The sequence below is a fragment of the Octopus bimaculoides genome, chromosome 14 (assembly GCF_001194135.2).
Source record: "Octopus bimaculoides isolate UCB-OBI-ISO-001 chromosome 14, ASM119413v2, whole genome shotgun sequence".
In the NCBI taxonomy this organism is placed as follows: Eukaryota; Metazoa; Mollusca; class Cephalopoda; order Octopoda; family Octopodidae; genus Octopus; species Octopus bimaculoides.
In genome coordinates, this window is record NC_068994.1 from 60,511,734 (window position 1) to 60,522,148 (window position 10,415).

The window sequence follows — 10,415 nt, forward strand, 5'->3', positions numbered from 1 at the left end:
GACTGGCCTTCGTGCGGGTGACACGTAAAAGCACCCACTACACTCTCGGAGTGGTTGGCGTTAGGAAGGGCATCCAGCTGTAGAAATTCTGCCAAATTTAGATTGGAGCCTGGTGTTGCCATCCGGTTTCACCAGTCCTCAGTCAAATCGTCCAACCCATGCTAGCATGGAAAGCGGACGTTAAACGATGATGATGATGATGATAATGATGATGATGATGATGATGATGATGATGATAATGATGATGATGATGATGATGACACCCTTCCTACAAATTGAGCAGGGTCATTTACTAGAAAAGTGACAGGTGCTGTCTGATTTCTTGCTCACTAGGACCTTTAAGACCCTTTCATTCCAGGTTTTGTTTCCCCACCCGAAATTTCTTTCTAATTATGTTACATATTCTGCTATGAGGGCAAGATCATCAGTATATAGTAGTTCCTATGGGCTTCCAGTCTTAAATTCCTCTGTTATGGCCTGGAGGATGATAATTAAGAGGGAGCTGAGGACATTTACTTGTACACTAAATTCACCACAGTACCCACGGCCAACCCTTGCATTGCTAACAGCACCCCTGTACATGGCCTGTATCTCTAGCTTCCTCAGATACCACCATATCACAAAGCAAGGTACCCTGTCGAAGGCTTTCTCTAGATCAACAAATACCAAGTACAATGCCTTGTTCTTAGCTAAATACATCTCTTGCCTAACAATGAAAATAGCATCCATAGTCCATAGTGCTTTTCTCTAGGACAAAGTTGAACTGCATTTCATCAAGTCTAATTCTGTCCCTAATTAATTGGGCTATAACTCTCTCCCTGCAACTCTCATCACGTGATCCAGTAATTTGAGGCCTTTATAATTACTTGCAGCAGCTGACTATGTTGCTGCTGCACCAGTCACTAGGGATTATGCCTTCTTGAATAATCTAATTAACTATATGGGTGAGTAGATTGTATCCAACTCTGCCAGACATCTTAAGCATATTGGCAGTGACTCCTGGTGGACTTAGGCTCTTCTCTGTCTTCATATCTTTAATCACCTTATCTATCATGCTGCTCCCAACTAGAATAGCTAGTTCTTCTGATGGATTCACGTGAAGAAGACTCTCTTTTTCCCACCCATTCCTCACATTTGATTGTCTTTCATAGCTCTTCCATGCCTCGTTCTTTTCAGGATCACTAAGAGCAACCATTACCATTATCTATCTGTACACACTTCTCCTCACATTTTGATTTTCTCTAACACACTGTCTGCCAATCTGAAGCACCACAAGTTTCCAATATTCACACTGTAAGAAATTAGTAAACCTCTGCCTTTCTGCTTCTGCCCTAGCTAGATATACCTGATATCTAGCTTCTGATACCTAGCTATGTGATTATGGTTCTTTGCTGTCCCAACTCTTCCAGTCTTTCCAAGCTTGTCTCTTTTCTTTTAGAGCCCGGTCTACCTCACTGTTCCACCACCATGTCACCTTCGGTTGAAGCTTTACTCCAACCACAGGTTCGGTTTGTTACCCTCAGTAGATTGTCCTGTAAGAACTTCCAATTGTCCTCTATGTTGTACATCGCTATCTCTACTTCCTTTTCATGAAAGGTTTCATTAAGACCCCTAAATCTCTGCCCATTTCAGGGATCCTTATGCATCCAAAGCATCCTTTTCCATATCGGTTTGTGTCTCAGGACCCTTCTAGCCTTAAGTCCAAACTCACTAAACACCAACCATGGTAAGTTGTACATTCTTCACCTGGGAACAGCTCTGCATTCATGAGCATATGCCTGTCTCTGTGTCTAATGAGAATATAGTTTATCTGGCTAGTATCCCCACCACATTGATAAGTGATCAGATGGCTGACAGATTTCCTGAAGTTGGTGTTGAAAACCATTAAGTCATTTGTATCACAGAACTCCAGCAGCCTTGTTCCCTCCTCATTTCTGGAGCCAAAGTTATAGCTTCATGCATGCCATGGAAACTATTAGAGTATTTTCCAACATGGCCATTGAAGTCCCCTGTCTCAATGAGAAAATCATTGTTTACTGTCATCAAGGCAGTCTGCAGAAGGGACTCATAGAAATGGGTTCTACTGAATAACTGCAAATCCAACATGTGGGCATATGCAGAGATAAATAATACTGTTACATTAAACAGGACAGCTTTATTTCTCATGTTTTTGTTTTCTATAAAAAGCACATACATTTATTTTAAGAATTTATGAGCTGTGAGATTTACGATAACTAATCTGATACCTTGGCTATGGTATACAATAATTATGATACAAAGAAGAAGGTAAAGATGAAATGGCTAACACACCTACAACTGACGTTTTATCTGTCTGTGCAGAAATTTCTCCTGTAGCAACATTTGGAAGTTGAGTGTCTTGCTTCACACTGGAATGAAGGTTAACAACAAATAAACAAACAAAAATAAAACAACATTCATTGATTATTGTTGTGGCTGCATGAAAGTAAGATATCAAACCCTGTACCATTATAATCTGATATGGCTATGCTGCAGTAGAACACAAACATGTGACACTAAATGTGTTAATACTGAAAAATAAAATAGAGAGTAAGACATCAGTGAAAGCCTTGGTTTGTTTGTTTTTCCATGCTAGCATAGGTTAGAGATTCATTGAGACCTTATTTTACAGTTGGATGCCTTTCTTGTTGCTAACCCTCACTTGTTTCCATGTAAGGAATCACTTCATGTGGCCTCAAAGGTAGATATTAATCAAGGTGATTTATTGACAGGTGAAACGATAATGCCAACAGCAACAGCTTTGTGTGTAGACTACGGCACATGCTTATTGACAACAAAATACGATAGTGCTTCTATACCATATAAATTTTATCCGAAAGAGAATTTAAGTCCTGTACCACAAGCAAAAAAGATTTGTTATATTGTATCAATACTACTTAAAATGTAACACTACATCTTCTCATAGCATTTCATCCAAAAGAAAGGAATGCTGCAAGAAATAGTCAGCTTATTTTGTTAATTAGTAGAGCTGGTTATCAAAGACAGAGTGACAACTAAATGAACATGATGTAACCAGTTTTTGCACAGTATGTCATAGGTATTTATTTGATTGTGACTACTGACTGAAAAGCCAATCAAAACCTTTAGTGTCATTTGAAATCCTGATGATAAGCTAAACAAAATTTCATAACTTCACCAGTGTAGGATTGTCTCCTGACCACTTTGCTATTGTTGAGCCTTAAAGATCATGAATGTTGCTTGTACAAACCTTACTATTCGGTCATGTTTCTGGATATTATAATTATAGGCAACATAAGCAAGCACAATATTTCAGATTCATTGATAATCATCATTATCATTATCTAACATCTATATTCCATGCAGGCATGGGTTGAACAATTTGACATGATTTGATGATATCCAAGGACTGCATCAAACTCCAATGTTTACTTTGGCATGGTTTTCTTTTTTATGGTTGGATGCCTTTCATAATGCCAACCACTTTACAATGTGGACTGAGTATTTTGTTTGTGCCACCTGCACTATTGAGATTGCAATGCAGTTTGCAAAACTACAAATCCTGGGGGTCAGTTTCATGCTAAGGGACCGAGGAATTACTATGAGAGGTGGGTAGAACAGAGTAGGTTCCTGTAGAAGGATGTGTATGGCTACTCACATCTAGTAGGAGAAAAATGAATGGATAAAACTTTATTAGATGACATTTATGCATCTTTGAGTGTCATTAGTGATGCAAATGAAGTGAAACTGAGAGAAAAAACCCAGAAAGTAGACTATTTAAAAGGATCTTGCTTGTACAAATTTTATCCAAGTTCGACGACTGGCACCCATGCCAACCTTTCTTCATTGGACATTAAACTCTGCTTGCAAAGACCTGTTGGAGCAAGTGAAATCGTAACTGAACCAAATTTGATGACTGGCACTCGTGCCAGTGCAGCACTAACAGCACCGAGTGGGATCACTGCCAGAGCAATGGTCTGCCTTCCGAGCCGGTGGCACGTAAAATGCATCATTTGAGTGTGATCGTTACCACCATCGCCTTACTGGCACTTGTACTGGTGGCATGTGAACAAAACATTCGAGCGAGGCCGTTGCCAGTGCCGCTGGACTGACTCCTGTGCAGGTGGCACGTAAAAACACCATTTGAGCGTGGCTGTTACCTGTACCACCTGACTGACCCTCGTGCCAGTGGCATGTAAAAGCACCCACTACACTCTTGGAGTGGTTGGCATTAGGAAAGGCATCCAGCTGTAGAAACTCTGCCAAATCAGATTGGAGCCTGGTGCAGCCATCTGGTTTGCCAGTCCTCAGTCAAATCGTCCAATCCATGCCAGCATGGAAAGCGGACACGTTAAACCATGATGATGATGATGATGAATAGTCAGGATAATATTAACTAGAATTGGGTAAAGTAGCAGCAACTACTTTTCATGTATTTTAGACAAAAGCAAAAAGCTTTTAATGATAATACAATCCATTCTAGTTTACTTAACTTACCAAACAATTTGCTGACAGCTTTCTTACCTGGCTTTTACTGATGTGCAGCAGAGTGATGAAGGTAAAGAAGGTGGCCTCTGTGGTTTGGGCTTCAATTTGGTCTTAATTTCTGGATCTATCAAGGGAGAGAATGACTTCTCAAAATCATAAATATTTTTCAATGATTAAGGATGTTAAAAAGAGATAGCACAGTTGGGCAGGTAGCTTTATACTGTCTAGAATTTAGTGCTTCACTGCTTGGGTAACATAATATAAAAATAATTATATTAGTATTTATTATATCAAATGTTAATTCAATGGATTAATAATATCTATCCCTTTTCATACACATATTCACATATACACTTACCTAATTGGATATACCAAAACTCTTAGATAAATCATTACAAACAATATGAAACAAAGCCTTCAGAATTAGCAGAAATTCTCACAATATTCTTCCTTACCTTTCCCTGAATTAATTTTATTTGTATCCTGAACGACTTCAGAGGAACTCTCCACTGCTTGAGTCAGATTTGGTTTTACATCAAACAAACTCTCCACAGCTCTTTCATGCAAACCCTCTGCAATAACTGAAGAGCTTTTCTCAACCTCAAGCGAATTCTGCACAACATTATTTCTATGTTCAAGCATTTCTTGTACTGAACTCTCCACTTCTAGAGTTGGATTATCTGCTGTTGCTGTCATCGAGCTTTCCTCCATGTCTTGAGTTGAACCCTCCAATGAAGATTTCTCAAAACTACTCTTCAAGTCCTTTATGAGATTGACACAGCGAGTATTAAGGCTATTGGACATTTTGTTGTAAGGCAAAGATTGTTTAGCAATGGAGTTTTCAATTTTCAGTTCTGCTTCAGTCAAGTCACCTGAGGTAGTAGAGTTAGCCATACTTTCATTAGCATTTTCATCAACCAACTCAATTGTTTCCTGCATCAAATTAGATTTTGGAGAAGAGAAATTGTTGTTAGCCATTTCACTAAAAGTCTCATTTTGAACAACATTTGTTAAGTTTTCATTCTCATCAGAACAAACAAGATTTTCCTGAGATGTGTTTATAACATCTGCAGTTTCACTTTGATTTGGTTGCATTTCTGTCGTTTTTATATTATCACAAATATTGGAGGTGTTGTCCACAGGTTTAGGGGACTTTGGAGGAGATATCAATGAATCCGGAGCATGGTTGATCGAATCAGATGATTCACTTTTAACGTTTGTCTCTTCCAAATCTCCAGTTTCTTTTAACGCTACATTTATGTTCTCTGAGTCTATTTCTGATGTTTTTGGAACAGGTGATGGTGGTGTGCTTAGTATTATTTCTTGTTTCTGAGGAGGAACTTTGGGTTTTGGAGGAGGTGCCACTGCTGAGCAGGTATGTTTTTGCAAAGGTTGTTTAGATAAATCTGAATTTGGTAGTAGTTTTGTTGTAGACACTTGGGGTTTTGGTCTTGGTGGCTCAGGTGGACGCCTCTTCCGAATATCTGACTTTGGATGCAATATTTTGTTATCTTCTACTGGAACTTTATCGTCAAGATCTAAGAGAGATGTCTGAGAACCTTCACAGGATTTAGAAAGGTTTTCAATTGACGTCTTAAAAGAGTTGTGATATTTTTCAAAGGCATTACCACTGTTTATTGAAGAGTTTCCATCTGATTTCTGTTGGGAGCTATCATCTCTCTCATCAGTTGTTTGTAATGACTGTTGCTCTGTCTTTGTCAATTCCAATGGACTGCATGGTGGTCTTTCAGGAACTTTCTTTTTCTTTTGAGATCTTGTTGATTCTTCCGGCTCCACATACCAAGTTGTTGGCCCTAACTGAGATTTATGGGGGGGCTTATGTGGTGGCTTCTGGGGTGGCTTATGTGGTGGCTTCTGGGGTGGTTTGACTTGCTGTTCTGATTCAGGCAGTTCTTCAGTGTACCAAACTGCTGAAGGTTTCTCAGCTAAAAAAAAAAAAAAAAAGAAAGAGTACAAAATAAGGGATAACCACAGATTCGTGCCCCCAGCCGATTTTGGATGATCATAATTTTCAGAAACAGTTAGTTGAACGAAGTGTTGGATCTCCAGTGAAGCGGAGTCATGTCGTCGCTGGAACTGGCTGGTGTTCTGTGGTCAGTGGCTAGACCTCAGAAGGTCTAAAGCCAACGGACAAACATGTGCAGTAAAGCTAGCTATTTATAAGAAACTATCGGCTCAACTGGGGTTCAGAAAAACTGTCAAACGTGACCTTATCTAAAGGCGTCGATTGGTTGGGTTGCACCCTGGCGCGAGATAGAACAAGAGACAAAAATACGCCAATACCAACCAATCAGAGGTGGTGGACACAACAGGGTCCAAAGATGCAACCAAAAGCTAGCTCTTATCCGCTACGTCCACATTCGTGTATATATAATAGAGAGAGAGAAGCTTCACTACAAGTTAATTGTAATTAGAAGAGAAGATTGTAAGAGGCTTATGTATGAAGCACGATTTTGTAAGGTGTCAAAACATGGGCATTAAATGTGGAGGATGTTCAAACACTGAAAAGAAATGAGGTGAAAATGTTGTAACAGCTTATGTAATGTTAGTGCATATGAAAGATGGAGCACAAACTGGAAGTTAACTGGATATAGGAAGAATCAGGTGAAGTGTGCAAAAGAGGAGAGTCCATTGATATGGATAGATTGTGCAGATGTAGTGAAATGTGAGGTGTTGCACAGCATGGAGCAGTTACTTTATGTGTATGTGTTTTCTGTAATTGAAGGTATGTCACATTTAAGAAAATGGACAGCCAAAAGCTGTGTTACTCCACTGCATGGAGGATAACAGTTGGGGAAAGAAGTGCCAAGTAATCCAAATAGGAGGAACTTGTAGAAGAAGAGGCTAAACATATCACAAAGGATATAACGAAAGGCTACTACTGTGGAGAGAAAACTAGTCCAACCCATGCAGGCATGGGAAAATGGATATTTTAATGATGATGATTGATGTACTCTAAAGTGCAATAATGCAGCATTATTTGAATGTAGTATGATGTGATATATTGTGGTGTACTGATGTGATGATGTTGTCTGCAGGTTACCCTGATTGAGTATACTTATATGGTGAGGTGAATTTTGAAGGATATTTGACAGCTATTTCTTAGCAAGTCGAGCAAATCTAATGTTCATCTTGCTATGTTCCCTTGTTGAATTGATGTTAGCTGTGCTGTGACAAAGGATGACATGGAATAAATTAGTATGACATGGTATATATGATACATTATAGAGTACAATAACACAATGTAATAGGCTTAGCTCTACCTGTTAATCCCAAAGTCTCAGAGATGCGTTTAGTGTAATCTTTGGTTGTTTGGAGCATCTCAGCAGCTTTTCGGTTCTTCACAGCTACAGGTTTTTTATCACTTGTCGGAGGTGAGGGTGTTGAGCTTTTTCTGGAAAAAAGGAAGTTTTTGAAACGACTTGCACTATCTACTTTTGTCTCTGGCTCTTTTGTAGGGCTTTCATTTCTCTTTGTACCCAGAGATTCTGCAGATTCAGAAAACTTTGACGGTTTCTTCATCCCTGGCTGTGGTTTGGCTGATAGATCACTACTGCCACGCAAAGGTGCTGGAAAACTGGATTCGTTTGTAGAAACAGGTTCTGCTTTCGGTATAGGTGGTGGTGGTGGTCTGGGTAAAGGTTTCCCTAAAGAAGAATTCCTCAGAGAATTTCTGTTTGCAGGAAGAGGAGGACGTGAAGGTCTAGGTAAACTTTCTCGTTTACCAGAAGACAATCTAATTGGTTCTTCACTGGAGCACACTGGATCTGATTTTTCAACAGGTCTAATAATTGTTGGACGTTTCCCACTGGATTTGCTTGAAACTGAGTCTTCTAATGATGGCAATTGAAAATCACATAATTCCTCACTTGGTGACGTCCGGAAATTGTCATTGTTGTTCTCTGGTTTTATATCCAACTGCTGTTTTAGTCTTGGAGATGGCACTGAAAAGACAAATTTTTTCAAAATATATTAATATATAAAAGAGTATTGAAATTTGCTTGAAGTATTGCTTTATTTTGTACAAATGAGATAAGAGTATGTAAAACCTTTGAGTAAGTGAAGATTTAATCAAAATAAGTACAGTAAGACCAGTGAATGAAAACAAAGATATTGTATTAGCTTACATTGGTTGTTTAATAATCTTAATAATATTTCAAGGTAAATCCCTTTTTCAAATAAAAGAAGGTAAATAATCAAAGAGGTTTCAGGTTCAATGCCACAGCACAACACCTTGGGCCAGTGTCTTCAACTACGAGCCCCAGGCTGACCAAAATATGGTGAGTACATTTGGCAGATGGAAACTGAAAGAAATCTATCATTTATTTATATATATATATATCATCATCGTTTAACGTCCGCCTTCCATGCTAGCATGGGTTGGATGATTTGACTGAGGACCGGCGAACCAGATGGCTACACCAGGCTCCAATCTGATCTGGAAGAGTTTCTACAGCTGGATCCCCTTCCTAATGCCAACCACTCCGAGAGTGTAGTGGGTGCTTTTACGTGCCACTGGCACGAGGGCCAGTCAGGCGGTACTAGCAACGGCCACACTTAAATGGCGTTTTTTATATGCTACCTGCACAGGAGCCAGTCCAGCGGAACTGGCAACGACCTCACTTGAATATTTTTCATGTACCACCAGCACAAGTGCCAGTAAGACAATGTTGGTAACGATCATGCTTGAATAGTGCTTTTTACATGTCACTGGCACGGAAGCCAGGCAGCTGTTCTGGCAATGATCATGCTCAGATGGTGCTCTCAGCGCTCCTCTGGCACGGGTGCCAGTCATCAAATTTGATTTCGATTTCACTTGCCTCAACAGGTCTCCGCAAGCAGAGTTTAGTGTCCAACGAAGGAAAGGTACGCATAAGTGGGCTGGTTACACCCCTGGCCATGGGTTATATATATATATATATATATATATATATATATATATATATATATACTAGTAGAAAGACTGCCCTCCAGGTGGTTTTCTGCTAGCCCCTTGATAATATTTTCACATTTGATTCCCATTTCTAATAAGTCTTATATTTTATGTCTAATTGTTTCTTAGTATAATAGTGCTCATTTGCTTAGTAAATATTGCTTTCATTATTTTAACACATTATTTTATCTCTCTTTTTTAAACAAACATCGTGGTAGTCCAACAACAGAGGGAGAAGCAGTCTGTCAAGTTGTACCTTCCCCTAAAAGCAACATAGAGATTTCATTTCAGCAGCCCATCTGTAAGCTTTGCAGTGTATGTGAGAGAGAGAGAACATTGCAAACAATGAATGAAATAAACATGAGATGAAAAATCGAATAAATAAAAGGGCATTACTACAGATGAATATGTCCCGGACTTTGTTGCCTCGTAACATCCAGAAAGATGGATACTTTTTAACAAAACTTTCTACAAATACCACTGTTGTGGCTTCAGAGTTTATAGGGATTTATGGGAAAGAATTTTTGCGAGGGGGTGGAGAGAGGAGTCAGAAAATTCACACAATCTGATTTTTTTTTCCTTCATGACTTTCAGGAAGATGGGTGTCTTTTAATGAAAATTTATACAAATGCCTTTCAAACAGCATAGATTACGATTATAAAGAAATTGTGGGGGTGGGGTCTCCCATTTTGAGTTTGCATTTAACAAATTTCACTCTCAAGTATGTTTGTCCCAATATGCTCAGATGTTGTGCAGAGGGAATGAACCTAAAAGTGCATAATTGTAAAGAGAACTTCTTAACAGCAGTGAGAAGAGAAGAGATGGATGAAGGTGAAGTAAATGGATTCAAATAAATAAAAAGGAGTTGAAAAGACAAGAAATGAAAAGAGGTGGGATGCTGAGAGAGTAAGATAAAGACAGATGTACAGAGAGAGAGAGAGAGAGAGAGAGAGAGAGAGAGAGAGAGAGAGAGAGA

The 10,415-nt window shown here is 39.1% G+C and overlaps 1 protein-coding gene across 8 annotated transcripts in view; it reads right to left on the reverse strand.

The window, feature by feature from the left end:
• LOC106880199 (titin) overlaps nt 1-10,415 on the reverse strand; it is an 86,581-nt gene that overhangs the window by 34,271 nt on the left and 41,895 nt on the right. For all 8 annotated transcript variants that reach the window (XR_008265508.1, XM_052972909.1, XM_052972907.1 and 5 more), the window contains exons 4-7: nt 7,770-8,450; nt 4,941-6,431; nt 4,522-4,609; nt 2,311-2,387 (exon numbers count right to left, since the gene is read on the reverse strand). Coding sequence is in view for 7 of the 8 variants with exons in the window: in XM_052972909.1 (XP_052828869.1) it covers nt 2,311-2,387; nt 4,522-4,609; nt 4,941-6,431; nt 7,770-8,450 (2,337 nt within the window). In the remaining variant the exon portion in view is untranslated. The remainder of the gene's footprint in view (nt 1-2,310; nt 2,388-4,521; nt 4,610-4,940; nt 6,432-7,769; nt 8,451-10,415) is intronic.